Genomic DNA, 26,613 nt, shown 5'->3' with positions numbered 1-26,613 from the left:
GCTCCAATGAGTCGTTTATCTGTTTCTCCGAAATCAACACGTTCTTTGACCAACAGTTCACCGGATCGCATTTGCAGGAGCGCACCACTCTAGTCCGTCATTCGTTGAACTGGCTTTCTACGAAACAGCATTCGCCGAACCGGCATTCCGAGAATCGGCTTTCACTGAAACGGAATTCCACGAATCAACTTTCACTGGAACGGCATCACACGAATCAGCTTTCTACGAAAAAGCTTTTTGCCAGATCGTACATCTATTGGTGATTCGACAAACTCAGTTTGCTCTCCTAGTCTTTCTTCTTTGACGAGGAAACATGGTTCACCGAACCGTTTGGATCAACCGCCTTAAAATATTCAGATTTTCTTGCCGAAATGACCTGCTAAATCTCGTTTAGCCCACATCTATAAGATCCGTTTTACGGCGAATCCCCACAAATCCAACACGGAAGATTCCCAGCCTACTGCTTCATCAGAGATGACAGACACTTAACCCAATGCATTCACCTGGTCGAACTTAACAACGCCATCGACCTGCTTCGTCAGATCGTCCTGTTTACCCATCATGGTTCGCCGAACTTATCCAAGTATCATCACCGAACCGTTCCGGCAGGCTGGTTCGCCGAGACATCACAGAACTGTTTTTTCAGCAAGGAATGGCTCATCTCGTTTGTCCGGACCACAACATCCCTGTACTAGTTTGGCAGACCGATCTGAACCTCATCATCGTACTAGTTCGTCAGGCCGAACTGATTCGCTGCACCAGAACCAGATCGAAGTGCCGTTCCAGATCTTACCTCGACGAGCCAGATCGCTGAACCGTACCGGATCGCCGATCTGACAGCGTTCACCGACTCATCAGTATTCACTGAATTGCTAGTATTTTTGCTGAACTATCCGTTCCTCGGACCTTGCTTTCCAACTGAACTGATTCAGTGCGATTTGGTGATTATAGTTGTGTTGCAGGTGCAGCGAATCTGTACCTACGCAGACGTTCGGACAACAGTCGCCTTAAGATACAGCAATAATGTTGGTTCATTTGACACACATGATCACTTGTTTCACTGACCACCTACAGCTGTCCGGCGTAAAGTCATACTCACTCACTCACTAACTTACAACTATCTTGAGCAAGATACCAGATGATCTACTTACTACATTCAACTTGAAGGATCGGAACTTGTCAACACTGGTTTATTACATCCTCATCGAGGATCAACTTGCATCTAGATACGGCCAATTATCCCAGCTATTAATTAAACTCTACCAGCTTTCAACACGATGTTAATATTCAGGGTATTTGTGATATGCTGAATTCCTCACCACGGAGTGGCATGCTATTAGCAAGACAATCTGACTTGGTTCTCCGGATTACCCTACAGCAAGTGAGGCACTAGAAGTTTTTGGTCACATGACTTATCGTACCTGGTACCCCTTTTCAACTGGTTGAACGGAGGTAGTAGCTATGTCAGTAGTGCACACATCTACATTACGCCGGCACTTGACGTTCTGACGATCCCGGATCTCCAAGACTTCTACGTGACTAGAGCTCATATCGTTCCAGATTTACTCTACCATCCGATCTTAACCTTGATGTATGATTTGGTTTAGGAATTTACCCTCCAGCGTAGATATCAGCTCTCCACCCACTTGTTTGTGCATTACCAGACAAGCTTGCCATCCAGGAGTATTTAATGATGTTTCACTGATTTCTGTTACTACAGACAACTTGTAACAGCATCATGGTGTGTCTCGGGGTGCAATCATGACCTGGTTCGTCATCTTCATCAGCCTTTCCTTTACATCACCAGAAAGCTTCTGGACAGATGGATCAAGTTTCTACGCATGGTACCAGCAGTGATGTCTTGTCAAGTAGTGAGCATCCCTTTGCCGGTTTTTATGGGTTGTGACTTGCCCGGTTAACTGAAGACCCTGTTGTCCAGATTTTTTTCACTGTTGCATTGTGGGTAACAATTGCAAATGGCAGACTACTGTTTGTTTACCGGAGAATTGTGATGTTTAGAGTCACTATGAAGTGCACTGACGGAATTGTCTTGGTCCTACACAGCAGATAACAACCCCAGCCTTTAATTGCCAGTGACGATAAACGGTGCCATTCCCGGTAAGAGTGATTATGTCAGGATTCGTCAGTCAGCCAAGAGAGACAGCTTATCGAGGGTGTTAGAGTCACTATGAAGTGCACTGACGGAATTGTCTTGGTCCTACACAGCGGATAACAACCCCAGCCTTTAATTGCCAGTGACGATAAACGGTGCCATTCCCGGTAAGAGTGATTATGTCAGGATTCGTCAGTCAGCCAAGAGAGACAGCTTATCGAGGTCACCGCAGTCCCCAGGCACTGGTTCCTGCCTTCGTCTCTCCAACGAACGTTCCTGGGGTCGCCGGTCTTCTTTTACCTTTGTTATTCCATCAACTTTGCGAACGTTCCGGTAGATTCATGATCCCCTTGCATCTAGTCTACTACATTTATCACTCCATCCAGCGGACCAACACTTCATTTGGTGAACTACCATTCCTCAGATCGCCAATCGTACGACCTTTATCACCCGTTTACACTGTACATGTTCCTGTAGATGGACTGACAATCTCCATGCGCTGAATCTACTACATTCAGCACTCCATCAGTACTGTCTTGGTAGCTTGACTATTTAAACACTCCTACCTGAGGAGATATCACTTCATCAGTGGCAAGAGTTGCTAGGTCTTCTCACCTCAGCTCAAGCCTTCACTTACAGATGTCAACTTCAGGCGCTAATTCATCTTCGAAGCTACATTGACGATTGCTTCCAGGCACAACAGGATCTGACAGTACTTCTTCGCTAACTGCAGTTCGCCACCATTCTGCTCTGGCTGTTAAGGTGGCTACTGTACATTGCTGTATCAGGGCTAACATTGATCCACTCCACTTCATCGATACATTATTCGACACCTGTCAGAGGATGATGTTCGCCCTTCAAGACAGGTGCATCAAGGCCCCGCAATGCATTCCTCCAGTATTATCTCAGTGGCAGCTACTAGGCTTTCTGCCTTCAGCTCAAGTCCCAACTTACAGAGGGTAGTTTCAGCTTCAACTGTAACAGCAAATTCTGCGATTTCCTTCAGGATGTCAATCCGAAGGAATTGTTTTGTTTTCCCGAACCACTTCGTCCAGTCCTTCAATGGTGGCTAGATGAGCAGAATGTTGCCCTTCGTGTCGACTCATCATTTGTTCCTCGACGCATCCCTCACGGGTTGGGGAGCTCACTTCTCGACCACCAAGTGGCCAGGCTGTGGTCATCTGACGAACAGGTTCTTCACATAAATGAGGTGGAATTAATGGCAGTAATTGCAGCTGTCTCGCTTTGGGCAACAGAGCTTCAATAAGCCAATTTGTTGATCCAGTCGGACAACTCGACCATGGTTTGGAATAAATCATCCAGGCTCTACAGACTCGGCGAATCTCATACAGTGGGCATTCAGACTTTTTAATATCATCGACTCAACATCGTAGCAGGAGTAACACGTGATTGCTGATGCCTTTTCCAGATCCAAACGGCTGTCCCCGACAGAGTGGAAGCTGGTTCCTCATATCTTCCAGTCAATGATCTACCTTTTATCACGGCCCCAAGTAGACCTGTTCACCACAAGGTTCAACAACCAACTTCTGGAGTTCGTATCATCAATCCCAGACCCCGGTTTGGGTCCTCAACGCGCTGACAATATCATGGGAGGGTCTCAATGCCTATGCATTTCCAACTCCAGCTCTGCTACCATGAGTATTACAAAAGCTATTGGCCACTAGCAAGGTTCTACTGCTTTTGGTTGCGCACTTCTTGTCAGCAAGTAGTTGTTTCATCGACCTAACAAGCCTGGCAGAGCCAAACTCAGTACCGCTTCCCGACCGGAACAACCTGCTTCTTCCCCCTCACTCGGAACTACGCCACCAGTCCCCTCAGACCTTTAGTCTACATGTTGGGGCATATCCAAAGATTACTCATTGCTAAGGCTACTTTTGTCAAGTAGCCACAGCTATCACTTCAGCTCATCTCACTTCGAACCGTTCCTTGTACGACAATAGTGGAAGAAGTTTGAAGACTGTTGCAAGAATTAGGGTAATCCATTTCCCAGTCTGCCTCTGCTCCAGTCGTCGCTGAGTTCCTCCAGCATCTCTGTGCCACTAGGAGCTCAAGGGTACTATGTAGGCTACCTAGTTGGCTGCTTTCAACTTTGGTTTTGGCTACTACCACAGAGCCTTCTACGCTCCATGAACTCACTGACCAGTCCTGGAAGTTCAGACTTAAGGCCTGGGAACTGTCAGTCGTCCTTCGTCATATGATTCTACAGACTATGAACCTTTACAGGACAGGGACTTTGAGCAAAGTGACATTCTTCTTCCTGGTAGCTTGGCTACTGCTGCTCGTACATCTGAACTTCATGCACTTGATTTCAATTGCATGCGGTTTGAGCGGAAGAAGCATGGCAAGGTTTTCCTGGGTGTCCATTAGGACTTCATCACGAAAACCAACCGCCAGGGTAACCGGACTGGAAGTTTTCCATTCCCCCATTGTTCACCATCTTTGGGCCTGATGATACCGAAGACCTGAAATTCTGCCCTGTTAGGGTTTTGCATTGCTAACACACACGACATCCAGGGCCCCATTGTTCACCATCTTTGGGCCTGATGATACCGAAGACCTGAAATTCTGCCCTGTTAGGGTTTTGCACATTTTTACTTGCTGCTTCTACAGATCGCTGCTGCTAACACACACGACATCCAGGGCGGTAGTGTCTCGTACCACTTTTTCCATCCGGATGAGGACCACCGGCCGAACACCACATCGTTCGGGAGCACCCATCTTCCTGGGAGACGTTGTGCTTAGTAAGCCAAGGAGTTCAGGAGAACTCATCACAAGCATATGAGTTACGCTAGTCGTAACAGGCTTCCCTTGTGCATCGCTGTCTACGGTTGTTACCAGTCGACACAGTTCTACTGTTCATACTGTCAAGACATAGGGCATCTGCGTCCCGCCGTCCGACTGTGGGATAAGTGCATACCGTGAGATAGGATAAGTTTAAAAATTTGGAAATTTTAACTATAAATTGTAAATTTATATACTTATCCTATCTCACGCGATGGATTCCTGCCCAACCTCCCCGCTATGCAGATTATCCAAGATCCAGTGTCTCCAAGAATGAGAATGATGATTCGGAGATAGTCACGTGGGTAGCTAGTTGAGCATGCTGCATGCTTTGCATGACAACTAGGAAGCTGTCTTATAATGAGGGTAGCATGGAGTGCTTGGGAGGATGGACAAGAGAGGCCTAGGGAGAAAAAGTTTACATTGTTCCACTCAGTGTCGAATCAAGAGAGAGAAGTGCATACCATGAGATAGGATAAGTATATAAATATACAATTTATAGTTTCAATTTCCAATTTGAACATGTTCAGGTTTGAAACAGGAACATATATTGAGAGTGTGAATTATTTAAATGCTCAGTAAAGGAAGAATGTAAATGCTACTAAAGTGACCTTGAAATTAAATGACCCTCAGATAAATATGATAAAATGAGTATGGGTGAGAAGTCTCGTATACCATGTATATATAGGATGTTTTGTATGCAGAGAATGTCTCTTTTTGGGAGGCATGTATAGATTGATAGAAAACAACTAACCGGTACTTCATAACTATAGTGGTATTTATTCAGCAAAGTGAAACCAAAATTGTAAGATGTTATATTTGTTTGCAACTTCCGGTATAGTAAAAAATATTTCATTTGAGTATCTTTTTGTTCTGCTCTCAAAAAATGTGTTCAAATATTTTGACCGTGAGGATATTTTGGTTGCAGGGTCCTGTTGAACCAGTGGTTGTTGAGAGTCCTACACATTCTGCCTGGGTTGTAAAGGTGGGTTAGATTTTCATTGTCATCTTGACTTGAAACCATGGCAACAACGATCTACCTGTAAAGTGTGTGCATGTGTGACCAGTCTGTAATATTTACATGTTAATGAGATCCTATGTGTCACTACTAGACAGTCCCAGGACTCCGGACATGTCTGAGTGTTGAGATGTTCACTAGGAGATCAAAACAAGATGTGTTTTTCAGATTTGTAGTGTTTGTCACTTGAGTTTTTGCTTGAATTTTATGCTGAATGCTAAACATCTCGAGCATCATTCAACTGTTGATGAAAATAAAGGAGGCCTTTAGAAAATGATGATTTTATGTGCATTCATGACAACTCAAATGCTTCAATAATATAACAGAATATAACATTTTTTAAAAGGCAAAAAGCTTAATTTTCAAAGGAAGTAATTATTTGATACACCATAATTAGTCTACAAGATTTTGCAGCTCAATTGTTACTGCCCATATTCTAATTATTTTGACTGGTTTTACAACCATTCAAGTTGACTTTTGTTAATAATCTTTTTTAGCCATCAGAAAAGTCCAAGTATGATCAAGTTTTTGACAGCCTTGGCCCAGTCAATGGTCTTCTCTCAGGAGACAAGGTCAAGCCGGTAGGTTGGGTTCACTGCTTGTGTTTCCTGTGGATGGTGTAATAACAGTGAGAGACGTCTGGGAAAGGACAAGTACAATTGTTGTCATTGCTTCTGTGTATGAGTGCACTCTTGATCTTTGTAAGGGGCGGTGGGGTAGCCTAGTGGTTAAAGCGTTTGCTCGTCACGCCGAAGACCCGGGTTCGATTCCCCACATGGTTACAATGTGTGAAGCCCATTTCTGGTGTCCCCAGTCGTGATATTGCTGGAATATTGCTAAAAAGCGGCGTAAAACCATACTCACTCACTCACTCACTCACTCACTTGATCTTTGTAAGTGATTGTGTTATGGATATCACTATATACTGATGTCGACATTATCATGTTAAGATTTTAAGACTTGAGGATGACATTTTCTATTCCCCCGCTGTAGAACACATGGAACACTGAGGGTATATGAAAGAAAATAGTGCCTGTGTTACTGTCATGATGAGTGACTTGCTTGTGTTGTAGGTGTTGCTCAATTCCAAGCTGCCGACTGATGTACTCGGCAGAATATGGGACCTCAGTGATATCGACAAGGATGGTTATTTGGATAAAGATGAATTCGCAGTTGTGAGTGCTTGTACACAGTTGTCATTTCACTTTAAGATGATATTTTTTCATAGTGATGTTTATTTGGATAATAATTGGACAGCTGATATTTTTAGTTAGCCCATTGTGGGTTTGTTTTACTTAATTGGGAAAAAATGAACCCTGTACCTGAGCCTTGTTATTCTGACATTCCAATGAAAGGTGTGATTTGATGTGACTATCCACAGACTATGCATCTGGTGTACCGTGCACGAGAAAATGACCCCACCCCCACAGTGATACCCCCGGCGGCGCTCATCCCTCCATCCAAGCGGAAGGCAGGCTCTACCCTCCCAGGAGCTGTGCCCGTTATGCCAGGTATCCCTGGGGTCGAGACTGGAAGGGCCACGCCTCCACAGAAAGATGTACCAGGAGTAAGCAATCCTTTATTATATATCAGTCTTCACGTAACCATGGTAACTCTTAACTGCTTCGTGAAATGAGCTTGTTGGAGTTGTTATGGTGTTGTAATAAGAATGAGTGAATGAGTGAGTTTAGTTTTACGCTGCACTCAGCAATATTCCAGCTATGTGGCGGCGGCCTGTAAATAATCAAGTCTGGACCAGACAATCCAGTGATCAACAGCATGAACATTTATCTACGCAATTTGGGATACGATGACATGTGTCAACCAACCGACAAGCATGGGTTACTGAAGATCAGTTCTAACCCGGATCTCCACGGGTTGCAATAAGAATGATAATCTATAAAGTAGTCTTGGACATATTTGTTAATAATTTGTAAAACCTACGTTATTAATATTAAGCAAAGACAAGCAGTGATACATAAGTTGAAAACTTTTGATAAAATTTGAAATAAATATATACATGCAATACATCCAGCCATAATCTCGCACTACAGATCAACACAAAGTATCGTTACATGAACCTGTGTAGCTATAAACCTTATAATGAAATGTATGAACCTCAAGTGACAGAAGTAACAAACAAAGCAGGAGGGATTATTTTTAGTTTCGTATTTTTAGTTTGTATCATATTTTTAGTTTGATATCACTGGGTTGTGCTTATAACTACTGATAGTTTCCTCCTTGTGAGAATTTGGCAGAGCTATCCATAACCTTGACACTGCTTGTTGAAACTATTGTAGCGACTGTTGTCTCTGGACGGGGAGCGTGTCCCAGCAGTGTGTTACAGTTTTGATAATGTTAGTGTGTCCGCCCCTTGTGTCTGACAGGCTGGTGGAAAGCCATGGGTGGTGACGGCGGCTGAAAAGGCCAATGCTGACGTGATGTTCATGAAGCTGGACACGGACATGGATGGCTTTGTGACGGGTGTGGAGGTGCGAAGCATCTTGGTACAGAGCAACCTTCCTAATCCTGTACTTGCCCATATATGGTGAGGAGTAGTTATGTCATTTTCATACCGTGCAAATAGCTTTGTTGGTATGTTTGATATGATTATTATCCTTGGTCTGGCTGCTTTACTGTTTTTTTGTGATAGTTTGGACTTTCCTTCTACATCTATTGGTTGAAATAAAGCGTTGAAGTTCAGGGATCTGAGTCACATCCCCAGGGTTAATTATTTTGTAGGTCTCTTGATTCAAATTCTTTTCAATAAAAACTAAAGGACGACAGCAAGCTCATCTATTTTGACCATCAAACTGATATACAGTGTAATCCTGTTCAAAGCATGTGGCTATCAACTGCGGGATGATCTCCCCTTGCAGGAACCTGTCTGACATAAACGGTGTAGGGAAGCTGAACACGGAGCAGTTTGCCCTGGCTATGTACCTGGTGCAGCAGAAACTGAAGGGAGTGGAGCCGCCCACTACACTCACCCCGGAAATGATCCCGCCGTCAATGCGGCCCAAGACGGGAGCCGATCCTGCAGCATTTGGAGTCATGGTAAGTGCCATTTTCCTGTTCACAGCACCACTTTTAAGATGTAGTGGATGGGGCTTCTGCCCAAAGAGAGGACATTTTAATCCCCAGTCACGTCATACCTAAGATGTTATGAGATTACTGTTTACCCTGCTTGGTATTTAGGCATTAAGGTGATACGACAGGACTTGGCTCAGAGACAGTATATTGTGGCTGAGTCGGGGTATCCAGCTCAAACAGCATAAGATCATAGTCGATTATCATAATTAGTCCAGACTAGTACAGACAAACAGACAAGAAATATATACAACAGTATATATAACAGTAAGCAGTGTAGAATAGAAGATTGTCAGCATGATGACATGTCTCTTTATTTTCTGAGAACATTGTTTTCTCTTCAAAGAACAATTAATTGCATCATATCACTTGTCTGTTTTGGTTGATGATTATTTCCATATACTGGGTGCACCTTGTGCCAGGTACACACCTGATGATCACCAGTTTGTTGAGAACCATTGACGGCCTTCTGGTACCTGTCCTCGAGCTTATGCTCACACCTGATGATCACCAGTTTGTTTGAGAACCATTGACGGCCTTCTGGTACCTGTCCTCGAGCTCATGCTCACTCCTGATGATCACCAGTTTGTTGAGAACCATTGACAGCCTTCTGGCACCTGTCCTGGATTTCATGCTCACACCTGATGGGTCCTGTACACTCAAGGTCGTTGCTGACCTTTCAAAGCAGTCGTTCTCCTGACTCAGTTGCCATGTGTTCATCTTCCACTGATGCCCGTTGTCTGTGAACTGTTTGATCACAGGTCTTTTTCTGTTTTCATGGTGATGTCTATTGTGTGTGAGCTGTCTGTCTTCATAAGTCAAACATTATGATAGACATCTGTGAAATTTGATGACTTGTCTGTAAACTGTCTGTTCACCTGGCTGTCTTCTGTCCACGTCGACAGCACACACACAGACACACTAGTAGAACAGCAATACCAGTGAGGACGAAGCCACCATAAGATATGTAGTCCTTGATGTTGGCATCAAACTTCTTGATCACGATGACCTTTATCGTGGCTACATGTCGTTTCAGGATCCAACAGCTGAAAAGTGAGTAAGTGCTAGAGATTGTCATTTTCCCGTATTTCATTGTGAGACTGATTGTTGATCATCCTGAAGCTCTGGGTAGTTAGTACAAGCAGAAAGATATAACAGAAACATGTGGCAACTAAGCTAACCGTGCTTCCTGTTGAAGCTTGAAAATAGGACATCATTACCAGTGTGCAGGTGTAGTTTACTGTATTGTACCTGCTGGTGATTGGTTACTAAGTGGCACGATGTGGGAGGTTGAGCTTCTTGTGAGTGACCTACTATATGGCAATGTGGTGACCTACTATATGGCAATGTGGTGACCTACTATATGGCCCTCTGAATGGTCTACATATATGGCCCTTTAAGCGACCACCTTGAATGGATCTGTCTGTATGACCTATCTGTATGGTGCTGTGAGTGACGTATTTGTATGGCTCTATTAGTGACCTACTATATGGCCCTTTAAGCGACCACCTTGAATGGCTCTGTCTGTATGACCTATCTGTATGGTGCTGTGAGTGACGTATTTGTATGGCTTTATTAGTAACCTACTATATGGCCCTGTGAATGGTCTACATATATGGCCAGGTGAGTGACCTACATTTAATAAGGCCTACTACTACCAGAATATTTGCTACTACCACCAAGATCTGCACATATGGCCTGGTGAGTGACCTACATATAATATGGGCTACTACTTTGCTACTACCACCAAGATCTGCACATATGGCCCGGTGAGTGACCTACATATAATATGGGCTACTACTTGCAAGGCGCTGTGAATGGTCTACATATATGGCCCAGTGAGTGACCTACATATAATAAGGCCTACTACTACCAGAATATTTGCTACTACCACCAAGATCTGCACATATGGCCTGGTGGGTGACCTACATATGATATGGGCTATTACTTGCAAGGCGCTGTGAGTTACCTACTTGTACGGCACTGTGAGTTACCTACTTGTATGGCGCTGTGAGTGACCTATTTGTACAGTGCTGTGAGTGACCTACTTGTAAGGCGCTGTGAGTGACCTACTTGCACAGGGCTGTGAGTGACCTACTTGTACAGCGCTGTGAGTTACCTACTTGTTACCAGTAGTTACCTACTTGTTTGGCGCTGTGCACCTATTTGTACAGTGCAGTGAGGTGACTCAGACCTACTTGTAAGGCTGTGAGGTGAGTACTTGCACAGGGCTGTGAGTGACCTACCTACTTATGCTGTGGTGAGTTACCTACTTGTATTGGCTGTGAGTGACCTACTTGTACAGTGCTGTGAGTGACCTACTTGTAAGGCGCTGTGAGTGACCTACTTGTACGACGCTGTGAGTTACCTACTTGTATGGCGCTGTGAGTGACCTACTTGTACGGCGCTGTGTCTGAGATGAAGAGCCTCTTGATGTGCAGCTGGTTCTGCTGGTCCACGTACACCCTGCCTCGTGTCTGCTTCTTGATGCTCAGGGGATCAATCTGCCGCTTACTTCGCTGCCACCTCACAATTGAACCGTCATCCCCTTCATCACTGAAATGTTTCACAGTGTAGGAAACGTAAACTGCAGGGAAAGATACCTTTCAAAAGGTAGCGAGTCATCACGCAAGCCTCATCCTCACAATGTAGACAGGTAGGATGAGTGGACAATAATCAGTGGTCCTGTCTGAACTTCACTGGTCCAAAATAACATTTGTAGATCTACTTAACTATCAATACAAAATTCACTGGCCACAAGGACCACTGTAAAGTTATCATTTAGTGGTCTTGATGAATTTTTACTAGCCAGGGACCACAGGACCAGCATGAATTTCGCACACTGTAAGCTATGATGCGCGTACATTGGATGTGTATCAGTTAGCTTGTAGCTCTCATCAAATGTTGACATTGGAACAGTGTGGCACTACAGTTCCAACATAGTGAAAGATATATCAAGATAATTAAACTTACCTGGGACATTTGAGCACCAGGTGGATCCCAGCTTCGTGGTACTGGACTTTTCTTTTAACCATAGGAGGCAGTTTGGGGCGAGTTTTGATTGAGTAGAACCCTGGTTCAATGACCTCCACAACTTTCCCTGAGGAATCTGTGATGTTGAGGGGAGGTGGCTCGGTAGGGCAGGGCACTTCACACGTACCCATCAGGACTTCACTGTGTCTCTTAGCAATGCTGGGTAGACGTGACATTGCTTTGGGAAGAGCTGTCGAGCGACATGGGACGCCATCTTTGTATAGTGCCAACAGTGGGAAGTCAACAGGCTTTGTTGCTTGATTCGTCGATATTTTCTGATTAGAAAATTAAGTAGAAATTGATGTGTCATGTACAGTACTAACATATGTTATGTTTGGGATTACACTTTCACAGTGAAGTACAGATTCTAGTTCAAAGAAATTGGAATCCCTTGTATAACATTACATTTGACTACTTTCTTAAAGGGATTGTGTATTCATAGCTTTTGGCCATGGCTATTGATACTTGTCAGAGGGGTACACAAAGTGTGTGATCTAGACTACCAGTTGTCAGACCTCCAGAGGGTGTAGCAGCTGAGTGGGGTGGATTGCTGACTTTGTGTGCTGGGATTAGCTGCCTCACTCTCTCACAGTGTGGGTTTAAATCCCGGATGGGACTCAACCCATAAAAGTACGGGAATCTGTTCTTACCTTAGAAAGTGTAATCCCAAATATTACATGTTATATTTGACCACTTTCTAAAAGGCATTATGTATTCTTATACATGTCTGTATGAAAGATTAGTTTAAAGTCTATTTTGTATATTTTACTGCTGAAGATAGCAGCTTGCAAATGCCGGGACAATTTATGTCCAATGCTATCTGTGCTGGTTTTGACTGTCCTTCACCTTCAGAAGTCACCTGCTTTGCTCACCTTGACCATGCAAAGCCCAATCTTCCTTCTATGTCCAGGCTTTCCACAGTGGTTGCACTGGCTCCACTCTGTCCAGCTGGTCAGCAGTTTCAGGTTCAACTTGTACAGGAACTTAACTGGTGGCAGTAGATTTCCTTTGTCTTTCTCCAGCACCTTTGAGACGAATCAGCATATATGGATTTGAACTACTGAGTTACAGCAGCATTCGCATTCAACAATTGTTTGGCATGTTACGTTTATATGTAGTTCTCAGTGGACAATGACTGAGACTCGGGACTCTGTGTACTGTGCAGTAGTTAAGTAAATTGGTTTAATGGAGAGCAAATGTGAATTGAATTCATATCTTTTTTAACCCAATGCATCATATATTTCTATTTGGATTCTAATTTCTATATCAGTAAACATTTTCTTGACAGTTTCACAAATGAAACATTCAATATTTGGTCTGAAACAATTTGCTTCAGTCGGCAGTTTTAGTTGTGGGATTTCCATTGAGATTGGGATGATAGTGCGGACTGTGTAGAAGACACTCACCACTTTCCTGGTCTCGGCTGTGAGAACATCCAGCTGGTAGACGGCCATGTATTCCCCACCCTCAACACAGAAGTACTGACCCACATCAGCCATGTCCAACTCCTTAATGACCAGTGTCCAGTGCTTTGTGATGCGCAGGTGCTTGCCAGCGTCTAGCACACTCATGGTGGCGTCCGCTCTCTTTAGGAACTGCCAGGAGATCATCTGGGAGTCCATTTGATCAGGTCTCACACTGCAAGAATAAATAGAAGGATATGGAGTTTTTAGTTGAAGTGGTTTTGTGAAACAACAATGTTCAGAAAGAACACTTCCAATCAGGAGACTGTTTCAGGAGTAGTCTTCTATGTATTGTTTCAGTTTTCTTCATTAACATTATTCCTTTCATGCACTCATCACTTTACCCATATTTCTATTTGGAGATCAAAGATATATCAGCATCAGACACATTGGTGAATATTTTCAGTTTCAAAATTCATTTCTTCATACTTGTACAAAACTTATATTAAAAGAAAGAGAGAATGACTATTGACATGGTTTGGTAGAGTATGAGGTGCATTAGCAAATGTTGACCAACCAAATGAGACATTTCAACTTGACTGTCTGCCCAATATGTGAGATGATTGGAGTGATGCTCTGTTTTTGATACTTGAGCATGTTCAGCTTCTCTTTCAGGCATTTGTAGTACTCCAGAAACATTTCCTTTGCTTCAGAGCGAGACATTTTCCACTCAGATCCCACAGCCCTTCTCTTCCTCTCTTTAGTTTTTGAAATGTTTGTTCTCCATTCCTTCATCTTTGACCCATCATCTGGTACAGATTTGGATTCTGCAACTGTTAGAATTGTGACAATGGTATATGTGAAGAGCATGTTCATCTTCTTTTCTTGTTTTTGGACAGCATTCAAATTTGAACTCATGAGCTTTCAGTTGGCCTCAAAAGCAATCATGTGACTGTTGCTAGGATACCATTGTTTCTTTGTCTGTTTGCAACATGACTTCACTGCTTGGATACCATTGTTCTCTGAATAGAAGAAAATGACATCATGTAAGACCAGTGTTCATGAATGACATCATTGTTGCTAGGAAACCATTGTTCCTTTGTCAAGTTGCAACATGACATCACTGCTTAGATACCATTGTTCTCTGAATAGAAGGCTATGACATCACACTTCATCTGTGTCTTCCATTGAATACCATTCATTTAGTATACAAATTTCCGTAGCTTTTAAATTCTTTCAAATATTAGCATATATTGATTTCAGTTTCAGTGAGGAAACTTTAAATTAGTGGGAGAATTTCACTGAAAAAAGAAATCAGTTATATTCTCATCAGAGGTGCATGAGGTTTATCCAGATTGAGGACCTCACCTTTCTTGACTTGACAGGAGATAGGCAAACAGACACAGTATTCCTGTAGACATTGGCCTTGTACTAACCCATATGCTGAGTTACATGTGTACCAATATAGAATATTTAAAAAATCAACATTGTCATGCCTTGGATGTTCTGGAATATGTTCAGGCTTTACCTATTGGTTTTCAAAAGAAGATGGTATGGGGTGTTTCTTTAACCAATCATTTCCCTAATTCTAATGTACTTTCTCAAAAGTATTAAGCTGGTATTGAAATATGCATATTGTTTTTAAGGAAATTTAAGATTATTTAGCGACAACTGTAAGCATACAAGGATGGTTAGGATCTTGGATGATTTTGTGATCTTGTTACATAATGTGCATATTATCTTCCCACCTCAACCTGCCATGCTGACCATCAGCTTACTAAATGACCTCTGCAGTTGGAGGAAGTTGTGGAACACCACACCTGTCTCTGCCCAGCTTCCTGGTACCTGTGTTCTGCAGAAGGAAGAACACTGGATTATGCAACTTAAATATACTTGTGTGGTAACTACAGCAGTTTTTGTATCCTATTAGGTGCATTGTTTAAATACATACTGATTTTTTTTCCAGGATGGGACAAATGCTGGCCCATACAGTCATGTAGCTGATTTCTCTGCTATCAAAGAACTAGATTTCATCAGCAAAGAGATTGATGAAATCAAAAGGTTTGAATGCAATTCCAGCATGTAGTGCTTTTATTTTACTTATTCTTTATTAATGTAAATGATATGAAATGAATGTGTTGGGATGATATAGCGATCAGCATGTTTGTCCATTTGTTTTCCGTTTCTAGAGATGAAATCCTATACCGTTCAATATTTCTTGATAAAAAATTGCTGTACAGATCTGTGTGATGATGTTCTGGTGCCATTTAATAATTAAGGGTATTGAAAAATACTGACCAGCAATATTTCTCTCTTCACTGAACTGAAGGTATACAAAAGCAATGAACCAAACTTTGTTTTGAGGTTTGGACCAGATTGTGGGGATGTGCCATCTCCTGATGACTCCGGTTTAGTGCCAAAGTTAATGCAAAATACTGTGGTTGTTGAAATGTGGGCCTTACGGATGCCTAATAAGGCTGCTGCGTGACATTATGAAGCATCTATTTTAAGGTATAATTTATGCTTCATTGTCCTCTCTTAGAGATAGTCCCATTGTCACGTACTGCTATATATATGTAACATCAAACAAACATGTTTGGCAGTATCCAGTGTTCTGTAGGTGAACCTTAGAAATAGATTTGGATGTACAAAATATGCAAAAACATTCCTGAAAGCTTTTATTCATTCCCATAGATTAGTGACTCCCCTTTTGAAAATGATCCCATTTTGTCACTGGTGAGCTCAAAGGGACAGACACTCAAAGACACTCAAAGACAACAAAACTAATGCTGCTTCTACTTGCATGAATCTATCATTTGTTTTTCCTGTCAACTTTTGATCTCATGATCAAACTACTAGTATAACAATTTGGCCCATGGCCATGATCCTTGAACAACAGATGATGCCTAGACACTGTATGTTTCTTAAATAACCGTGTTTGTTGCACAGGGAGAAGATGCAGATTGAGAGGGACAAGGTGCAGAGAGACGCCGACATCAAGATCCGACAGGGCGAAGTTCAAATGCTGCAGAAGGAACTGGACGCTATGACCAGCACCCTGCATCAGCTGGAGGGTCAGAAGAAGGAGGCCCAGAAACGCCTAGATGAGCTTGGTGACAAGGTAGGTAACTCTGCACCCTGTATCAGCTTGAGGGACTGCAGGAGGCCCAGAAACGCCAAGATGAGCTTGGTGACAAGGTAGGTCACTCTGCACCCTGCATCAGCTTGAGGCCCAGAAACGCCTAGACGAGCTTGGTGACAAGGTAGGTAACTCTGCAACCTGCATCAGCTTGAGGCCCAGAAACGCCTAGACGAGCTTGGTGACAAGGTAGGTAACTCTGCACCCTGCATCAGCTTGGTGACAAGTAGGTACAACGTGCATAACCTTGAGCATTACTGAGCATCTTATGTTTTAAATTTACCACTCTTTTAATGTCGTTCAGTAACCTCATAGTATTATAATAGTGCATTGTCAAATAGTATTGTGTTTCAGCTGATCCAAAGCTTCTGTTGATTTCAGAGATCAGACTTGGAAAACAATGTCAAAGATTTGCGAGAGAAGTGTCAGACGGAGCAAACAGAGGTGAGACTGCCTGTATAGGACAGTATATGTTTCTGTTGTTTGTTTCTATTTAAGCAGTTTGCATTTTTACCATAAATACCATAGTGTTTAATTAATATTTGTTAATGTTATTTGCAAATGATATTTTTTTTCAGTGGTTTTTGAAAACTGTTCCAACTGTTTTGCTTTTGATTTACAGGTTGATAAACTCAGGGGACAAATATCAAATCAAGAAAAATCTGTGAAAGTAAGTTTGAAAACTATATTTCTTTCTGTTTCTTTCATTCTGTTAATCGGTGTTAACAAGGTCAAACTGTTGATCACTTTTTAACTGGGATTAGGAGCTTTCCTGAAATATAGGTTCCAAACTTCTTTGAGTGGCATTTTAGAAGCTGGGAAGTAAAAAATAGACAAACTTTATTGATAACAAATTCTTTATTACAAGAGTGCGACGTTTCGATACAGATTTTTGTACTGTTGTCAAGCAGGAATAAAGTTTGTCCATTTCAAAAGTTCCAAACACTTAGCACACTTTTGATGTGGAGAAGTTAGAATGGACAGATACAGATTACATGTCTTAAAATGTCTTCATATAGAGAATAACAATTAGTTTAGCTTGATGCCTTGCATGAGAGCATTTGGTTTTATATTTGATGACCCAAATAGATAAAAACATCTTATGATGTATTCAAAGATACATAAAATGGGAGATTTCTTAAAGCAATTTCATCAGCACTGTTGCAATGATATGTGATGATAGTTTTGATTATCATGTGATGAGGATAATGTTGGGATGGTGAGTGAGTTTGGTTTTACGCTGCTTTTTGCAACATTCCAGCCCTATTGCTTCTGGCTACTTTTAAAATGGGCTTCACACTTTGAAATTTAAACCCTGATCTTAAGTGTTATGAGAAAATGCTTGAGGCCATCCCACTAATCATTTTGATGATGAAGATGATAGTCACAGATGATGTTGATGAGTTGTTGAACCAATGAGTGTCCTTATATAATGTGGTAACGGTGATGTTGTTGATAATGTTGTTGATGTTGATGGTGCTGTTGTTTGTCCAGGACCAGGAGTCTGACCTGGTGCGGTTGCGGGGGGAGTTGAACAAGCTGAGGGAGGATGAATCGTCCCTGGAGCAGCAGGTGGAAGCAGGCAAGCAGCAGCTTGAGTCCCTCGTCAAATCCCAGAAGGACCTCCAGCTGCAAGTCAACCAGGTGAGTGTTCTTTTCACCTTCTTCTGTAGATGTCGTTGTTAAGTTGTCTTGAACAAAGGTGCCTTGGTCTCCATTGATATGTGATCCTCTTGCTCCTGTTAGATTGAGCTTCGCATGAAAGTTACTAGTAGGACAACCCATGCCATCCATACCCAACACCTCCAGGTGTAATGACCCAGGCAATTCTACTGGCTGTGGCCTACTTGTAGTCACCAGGTACATGCAACCCAGCCATTTGCATCCTAGAAAAATTCCAAAAGATCCACCATGATTTAATTTTAGCTCTTTCAGGTTCTATGTTATGACACTAAGATTACTGTAAGCGAGGGACCCGGGACCTCAACTGTCCTCACTTCCTCTCACTTCCTGCATAGTATAGGCTGTATGTATGTGATAAGTTTATACTGGCACCTGACATTTGGATGATTTCGTCCATTTGGCTCATTGGATAATGGGCTTCAGTGCGTCACATGGACCTCAAGCTTGATCTGAAGGGTGATTTAAGGGTAGCACTTTGTGTGGACCTGTGGATAGAACAAGTGCTGTATCCCATGCCTGTCAGCTGTTGTACAACCATCATTGTTTTCACACTGCATCAAGATGACCATGTTGATGAGTTAATCCAAAACTTTTGCTGAATGAATCTACTATCTGAGAAATATATACCTACTTCTGAGCTCATGACAGATCATACAATCATGATTTGTTTTTCCAATTTAATAACTACTCAATGCAATTTTATTTTGTTGTATCAGACTGGATTGAGGAGATTTACCATTTGTTATGGCACATGTTATTGTTTATTTGAACACGTCAAACAGATGGCTTACATTTGAGAAAGTTTGCCAAGTGTTAAAAAATACACCTATAGAAGCAGCAAACATTAGTTTTAAGACGATATCATTGATTTACTGATACGATTTACTGACAAATTTATCATGACTCGTTCACTGTAATAGATATTTACATGTGGAGGGGGGATTCTTGTTTGGAATAGATCCCAACCATACCAGTTGTAAGAGGCAGCAGTAAGGTTCGGATTGTCAGACTTGTTGACTTCTGATTGCGTGTCATCGTCCCACAATGACATAGATCATTGCTAATAATACCAATCACTGGATTGTCTGATTGATTATTTACATGGCTTTGAAGAAAACCCAGACCAGTAGCCTAGTCATGTATCAGTAATCTGTATATTTTGTGATGCCTTATGTAGACATATGGTTTCAGAATCATTATGTGTTCATTCCACTCCAAATAGGCCAAGGACCTCTTTATTTGGGAGATAAACATCATGTGTTGGCCAATTTCCGGGTGTTATTGAGCATTTGAAGCACGGGAATTCATTTGGAACCGAGTTTTCAAATGGAATATTCCCGTGCTTCAAATACTCAATAACACCCGGAAATTGGCCAACACATGATGTTTATCGACATTGTAAACACAAAAGTAAACCGAAAAGGTCCACACACGTTTTTGTGTCGGCACTCATTGACATCGTGTACGGGTACAGCAGTGAAATGTCATCAAACCGGTCGTTTCGGCTGTCTCTCATGGTAGCATCTGGAACTGCTCATTTGTGACGTCATTCGGACTTTACGTCACAGTATGATTTGAATGACGTCATCACAGCTGACGATGTAACAATACAATGGTGTGAGCGATGTTTGTATGTATTAATACGCAGCGAATTTCTGGGAATCGAATACCATTTGATCACGTTTTTCAACCAATCAGATTAAAGAACACAGTGACTTTTGGTTTACAATCTTTGATATTGCTGTAGTTTATCTGTCATGCCATGACATTTTCTACAGAAATATGTATAAACTATACTATATATAATTTCCCCGGCATTTGTATGAAAGAATGTTTTGGTGACTCCTATTTGTGATTTGGTGGCATGAGTTTGTAATATGAGTATATAAACAGTTGTTTATGTCAATCTCTGTGTGGTGAGGCTGTGTATGGCCCCTACAGTTACACTATATATGTATTTATGTGCATGTCTTACACAATTGTTTGTAGTGAGATCAGGTCTCTATTACCAGCTCCTTAGGTACAGAATTATTTTTTGTTACCAAACATGTTGTCTATCAGTTGTAGTTATATGTACAGATCAACATTCTATTTCTGTTTTCTTTCATATTTTTTCCAAAAACCTCAAATGAGTCTGAGGAATTGTTGTTGCAGAATAATATACTGATAACCTAATCTAAGCATAGGCAAGCTTTCCTATCGGATATTCTTGGCAAAAGTTGGCAGGTCGAAATTCGTACCATTTTCTGACATTACTGTGGGGAATAGAGACCCGTGAAGGTCCGGGTTCGAATATTGATCTTCAGTAACCCATGCTTGTCGTAAGAGGCAACTAACGGGATCGGGTGGTCAGGCTCGCTGGCTGGGTTAACACGTCATCGGTTCCCAATTCGCGCAGATCGAAGCTCATGCTGTTGATCACTGGATTATTTACAGACCACCAGCAAATAGCTGAGTGCTGCATAAAACTAAACTCACTCACTCACTCACTCACTCACTCACTCACTCACTCACTCACTCACTCACTCACTCACTCACTCACTCACTCACTCACTCACTCACTCACTCACTCACTCACTCACTCACTCACTCACTCACTCACTCACTCTGGGGAATAGAGTTGGCTGCCACATCACTATGTGTACAATTTGGTCGGAGCATGCCCTGGCACAGCGGAGAAGCATTATGGGGCACACTCACTACTGATTACAGTGTGAGATTGTATTTCTAAGAATATAAAACAATTAATGTTGCTTTTATATGATTTCACAATCCCTTTGAACACATGAATCACATGTGTTAGGATACTGAGTTTGAATACACACCATTGCTTGTTTGACTGCATGTCATTGTGTAGATATGTTGTGGATTGGTTGCTCAGAATCTCAATCATCAGATTGTCTGGTCCAGACAGACTGGGGTGGTGGGGTAGCCTAGTGGTTAAAGCGTTTGCTTGTCATGCTGAAGACCCGGGTTCGATTCCCCACATTGGTACAATGTGTGAAGCCCATTTCTGGTGTCCTCTGCCGTGATATTGATGGAAGAGTGGCATAAAATTAAACTAATTCACTCACTCCAGACAGACTGCCATCATTTGGCTGGAATGTTGCTGAGTTTAGCAGTAATAGCAAACAATCCCGAAAAGCAAGAGATTCTATTGTACAATGTGGAAATGCTACAAAATAATGCTGTTGCCAACTGACGCTTTTCTTTCTTTTCCATGGTGACCAGATATGATTGACACTCTACTGGTCAGTTTTTGGATCGTTAATAACAATGTTTTCATAAAACACTTGATTTTATTCATTGTGCAGATGTTACTACAGGAGAGCCAAGAACAACCTTTGCATATGCTTAGATTTGGGATATTAGTGTATAATACAGTTGGATTCTCATTATGATAAGGTCTTAGTGCTTGCTACCACAGCACAAAGACTTAACAACATACCGTTACTTATTAAGTCAGAGCGACCTCTTGTCAGATCAATCAGAGCATCACCTCTGAGATTGTTGTTATAGCACTGGTGGATCAAGAAGGTTTTAGGGGTAGGGGTGGGTATGTGCAGGGGTAAAGAGATGTGCAGGGGGTAAAGAGATGTGCAGGGGTGCACAGCCCCCTGTTTTCATTCATCTCCTTTTCAACTGATATTCATCACCTTTTAATCTGCTTTATTCACTTTGTGATTTTCTTTGCTTTCAACAGAGACCATATAATAGATATATGGTCTCTGCTTTCAAATACTTGATCTGCCACTGCTATAGCCAAGTGTATTTGAGTACGAGTTTAGTTGTTGTCCTTTAGCTGTTCCTTTACCTATACACGCACGGAACAACTGGTTTTGTGTGGAGCACCCTTCTGTTTGTACAGTGTTGTTGTTGTTGTGTTGTTGACTAGACGAAGGCCCGCGTGACCCACCTCCGAGACCAGCACCGGGCCGTGTCCCAGAGTATAGCTGGCTATAGCTCCCAACTCAATGGGGATGTTTCGGCATATGGGGACAGCGACCAGTTCAGCACCAGGACAACTGTAAGATTCACCTCTTTCAGTACACAGTTATGGAATGGCATAGGTAGAAGAAAGTTACTTGAATCTAGTACTGAAATTTTGATCATGCTATACATTTCTTTGTAGAAATGCAGGAGCTGTTAGTTAAATCATAACGCAAGGAATGACAGCAGTGTGGCTTGAGAATGTTAATTAAAAAATTATGAAATACATCCAAATTCATAAAAATCACTGGGGCGGTGGGGTAGCCTAGTTGTTAAAGCGTTTGCTCGTCACGTCGAAGACCCAGGTTCGATTCCCCTCATGGGTACAATGTGTGAAGCCAATTTCTGGTGTCCCCGCCGTGATATTGCTGGAATTTTGCTAAAAGCGGCATAAAACCATGCTCACTCACACATAAAAACCATTGAAGTATGATGTAAGCTGTTATTTCAGACCCAATGTTTCATGTTTCGGGATGCTAGTTAAAGGTTATGACAGTATCCTTATCAGAACTTTGGTCTAATGTTGGTTTCCTGGGCTTAGGACATCAGTGGACTTCTTAGGACTGCATGTTTCAAGTTTCAACATTTTTGAGCCATGAATTATAGACACTGACAAATTCATTAGTATACAATGACCTATTCAGTTTGTTGTACCGGTACATGGTATAATGTCAACACTTTGACACATATGAAATAACTGGTGTAATTCCAAGACTTTAACACACTTCCAATAATGGCAAAGTAATCTTAACAGTTTAACTTGGACTGTAACCACGTAGAAATGTCAACACTTTATCATGGTCTAACAACAATCTCATGTTTGACACTGTGTGGGATGTAGGATGTGTGCAGTAGTAGTTGTACAATGGTAGTATTAGTATTTCTTCTTGTATGCATGCTGTAATCTATCGAGTATGATATAGTTGTAATTTCTCATACAGTTTGGTTTCATTTTATTTTGATTTACGTGTTGAAAGTATATTTTCTTCATTAATAAGACTGTAATTATTCTATTACTAATATCAACACTTATACCCTACCAAAGACATATTTCGACAAGATGAATGGTCAAGACCATGCAAGGTGGTGGTAATGGTTCAGAGTTTAGAGTTTACATGCCTGTTCATGTTACCATGGTTACCAAGTGCCGACCTGTTCACAGATCGGAAGCAGTCCGGTGAGCACCTTGAGTGGCTTCAGTGTGGGCTCAACGACTGATGACTTCAAGGATGATCCCTTCAAGGGGAAGGATCCCTTCAGTAACTCAGGTGATCCCCCCAGCGCAGGCGGACCCCTTCCCAGAATGAGGACCCATTCAAAGACAGTAAGACTACAGATGACATCACTCTTCTTTAATGCATCTGAGGCAGTGTGGAAGCCTTGTGGCTAAAGCATTAGCTTGTCATGCCAAAGACCTTGGTTTGATTCACATGGGCACAATGTGTGAAACCCATTTCTTGTGTCCTTCCCTTTGATGGATTATTGGTAAAAGTGGCCTACAAAATTTAAGAAAAACTGAAACAAACATTTACTTTGAAACCAAATCACTGAAATACGATTCACTGAAAAACTTATAGGGTGTACACTTGGTACAGAGACATCTATATGGTATAGTGTCTAGGTGAGAATAGGTCCGAAAGTAGCGTATGCTAGTCGTAAGAGACAGCTGATCGCATGTCATTGCACCCCAACAGCTTGGGGTGTTGCGCACAATATCGGTCAATGGTTTGTTTACATTTTCTGTCTCAGATCTGTAATGCTATGTAGTGAAACATAGAAAAGCATGTATGCATCCATTGCCTGTACTTGTTCAGTGGTGTTAGAAAAAATGGTCACATAATCTGCATGAATATTTTCCAGGTGATCCTTTCAAATCCTCTGATGGCTTCCAGGCTGATCCCTTTGCTGCTGAAGACCCATTTAAAGATACCTTTGGTTCGGACAAACCTTCTACAAAGGTAATATGCCGCTATGTTGCCTTGCCTTCTGATGGACTGCAGATCATGTGTACATGCGGACAGTCTTTAGGCTGTAGGGAAGAGTTTCATGTACTTGTGTACGTGCGGACAGTCTTTAGGCTGTAGGGAAGAGTTTCATATACTTGTGTACGTGCGGACAGTCTTTAGGCTGTAGGGAAGAGTTTCATGTACTTGTGTACATGCGGACAGTCTTTAGGCTGTAGGGAAAAGTTTCATGTACTTGTGTTCATGCGGACAGTCTTTAGGCTGTAGGGAAGAGTTTCATGTACTTGTGTACGTGCGGACAGTCTTTAGGCTGTAGGGAAGAGTTTCATGTACTTGTGTACGTGCGGACAGTCTTTAGGCTGTAGGGAAGAGTTTCATGTACTTGTGTACGTGCGGACAGTCTTAAGGCTGTAGGGAAGAGTTTCATGTACTTGTGTACGTGCGGACAGTCTTTAGGCTGTAGGGAAGAGTTTCATGTACTTGTGTACGTGCGGACAGTCTTTAGGCTGTAGGGAAGAGTTTCATGTACTTGTGTACGTGCGGACAGTCTTTAGGCTGTAGGGAAGAGTTTCATGTACTTGTGTACGTGCGGACAGTCTTTAGGCTGTAGGGAAGAGTTTCATGTACTTGTGTACGTGCGGACAGTCTTTAGGCTGTAGGGAAGAGTTTCATGTACTTGTGCTGGGCTAGCCCAGTTGTCCAAGTGTTTGCTTGTTCTGGGTACTGATCCACAAAGTGTTCGTAGTGCTACGTCATTCGTAAGCTTATGATAAACTATAGAGTTACGACAGGTCGTATTGTTACGAACCCTTTGTGGATCGGGACCCTGTTCCACATTCAAAATGGTTCAAATGTGCAATGACCGCTCTTGGTAAACCCTCTTCCATGGTTTATAGGTATTCTCAGATGGCAGTTTCCCATATGTTTCCCAGGTTTTTGTCTTGACTTATAATTCAGGGAAACCTATGTGTCCTGTAAAGTAATGAAATGTGTAGTGTAACCGAAAGTAAAATCTGATAGTTACTTGAGTTGGAGGACCCTCGTATGACTCTTGTCAAATTGTTTTTAAAGTGAATATAATTGTCTATTCATTGGAATTCAATATTTCCTTCCTCTGTGTCCATTTTATTTGTTTGTGAGTACTGGATCCACATTTCAGTGAGACCCTTTCTGACCCAGGCTTGATTATCTAGATAACCATTATTTAGTTTCTTTTTGTTTTGTTTTTTTGTTTAACGCACACTCAGCAATATTCCAGCTATATGGCAGTAGTCTGTAAATAATCGAGTGATGAAGACCATTTAGCTTGAATATTGTGGAGTGTGGATTTAAACAGCAAACAAAGATATTTAACTTAGCTTATCAGATGTTCAGGATACTGGTAAGCGAATCCTCAGAATACTGATCCTGCAGTAATATTGCCTTTCAGAGTGATCCATTTGGCAATGAAGATCCATTCGCCGGATCCTTCCCTCCATCTCAATCTAGTCAAAAACAAAGTAACTTCGATCCTTTTGGTGGTTTTGGTGCCACTAGCTCAAGTAAACAGGTATGTGTTCCCAACAATATTTACTTTCAGGGGTGGAAATAACCCATTGCCCGACGCCCCAGTCCAGTGTTTTTTTCTGTCGGGCTAGCAAATTTGTATGTCACGCTGTACCAGTGTCCAGTTGAATATCCAATGTTAATTATGTTGGTAATTTAAAAAATCCACAAGAAAATCGGCCGGTATAGTGGAAGAATTATCAGGGCAAGTTATTTTACATGTGCCACTGTACCGGAGTACACTAGCAGTTTTAAAGTAAATTTCCACCCCTGACTTTGTACACCAGAGTCATCCAAGTGCTAATTATCTAGTTCTAGGGAGGCTTGTGGAAGAATTGGGCGGTGGGGTAGCCAAGTGATTCAAGCATTCACTTGTCACTCTGAAGACCTGGGGGCGCGGTGGGGTAGCCTAGTGGTTAAAGCGTTCGCTCATCACGCCGAAGACCCGGGTTCGATTCCCCACGTGGGTACAATGTGTTAAGCCCATTTCTGGTGTCCCCCGCCGTGATATTGCTGGAATATTGCTAAAAGCGGCGTAAAACTAAACTCACTCACTCACTGAAGACCTGGGTTCGATTCCCCACATGGGTACAATGTGTTAAGCCCATTTCTGTTGTCCCTGACATAATATTGCTGGAATATTGCTAAAAGCGTCATAAAACAAAACTCACTAACTGTGGAAGAATTGGTTTTCAGAACCCTTTTCTGGTTGGAAAATCACAGTTGAGTGAGTTAATTAATCTTCTGTCATGTTAGCAATATTTCATCCATGTATGTTTTCCAAAACCAATGGAATTATGCATTATTCAGCAATTATGGGATAACCATATCAA

At 42.0% G+C, this 26,613-nt stretch overlaps 2 protein-coding genes across 3 annotated transcripts in view; one reads left to right on the top strand and one right to left on the bottom strand.

The window, feature by feature from the left end:
• LOC124284031 (epidermal growth factor receptor substrate 15-like 1) overlaps window positions 1-26,613 on the top strand; it is a 40,277-nt gene that overhangs the window by 8,313 nt on the left and 5,351 nt on the right. The window contains 14 exon segments of the mRNA XM_046720072.1: window positions 5,844-5,900; window positions 6,431-6,514; window positions 7,007-7,108; window positions 7,315-7,500; window positions 8,321-8,481; window positions 8,813-8,990; window positions 15,426-15,520; window positions 16,409-16,580; window positions 16,980-17,042; window positions 17,221-17,268; window positions 23,434-23,560; window positions 23,563-23,595; window positions 24,132-24,229; window positions 25,665-25,784. Coding sequence (XP_046576028.1) covers window positions 5,844-5,900; window positions 6,431-6,514; window positions 7,007-7,108; window positions 7,315-7,500; window positions 8,321-8,481; window positions 8,813-8,990; window positions 15,426-15,520; window positions 16,409-16,580; window positions 16,980-17,042; window positions 17,221-17,268; window positions 23,434-23,560; window positions 23,563-23,595; window positions 24,132-24,229; window positions 25,665-25,784 — 1,524 coding nt within the window.
• Window positions 9,321-14,416, bottom strand: LOC124284030 (Ig-like V-type domain-containing protein FAM187A). Of its 2 annotated transcripts, XR_006900457.1 has the most exons (7): window positions 14,037-14,416; window positions 13,463-13,694; window positions 12,929-13,081; window positions 11,997-12,331; window positions 11,421-11,579; window positions 9,524-10,069; window positions 9,321-9,453 (listed from the first exon to the last, which is right to left on the bottom strand). XR_006900457.1 is itself a non-coding variant. In XM_046720071.1 (6 exons), the coding sequence occupies exons 1-6, from the start codon at window positions 14,375-14,377 to the stop codon at window positions 9,898-9,900; spliced, it is 1,392 nt and encodes a 463-aa protein (XP_046576027.1). In that variant the 5' UTR covers window positions 14,378-14,416; the 3' UTR covers window positions 9,321-9,897. The 2 variants fall into 2 exon arrangements, 1 of the variants encoding a protein (XP_046576027.1); XM_046720071.1 differs by having other exon boundaries at window positions 9,321-10,069.

Source organism: Haliotis rubra, unplaced genomic scaffold (assembly GCF_003918875.1).
Source record: "Haliotis rubra isolate DU_JTF1 unplaced genomic scaffold, ASM391887v1 Scf328, whole genome shotgun sequence".
NCBI lineage: Eukaryota > Metazoa > Mollusca > Gastropoda > Lepetellida > Haliotidae > Haliotis > Haliotis rubra.
Note: the sequence above shows the minus strand (reverse complement) of the source record. Positions and strands in the feature narration are given on the sequence as shown.

Bases quoted from the DNA above. Each gene is read 5' to 3' on its own strand.
- LOC124284030 (XM_046720071.1), bottom strand. From the start codon at position 14,377: ATGAGTTCAAATTTGAATGCTGTCCAAAAACAAGAAAAGAAGATGAAC. The intron at 13,695-14,036 runs GTTGGTCAACAT...TTATTCTTGCAG, and splicing joins AAGTTGAAATGTCTCATTTG to TGTGAGACCTGATCAAATGG. The intron at 12,332-12,928 runs GTGAGCAAAGCA...TTTTCTAATCAG, and splicing joins TTGGGCTTTGCATGGTCAAG to AAAATATCGACGAATCAAGC.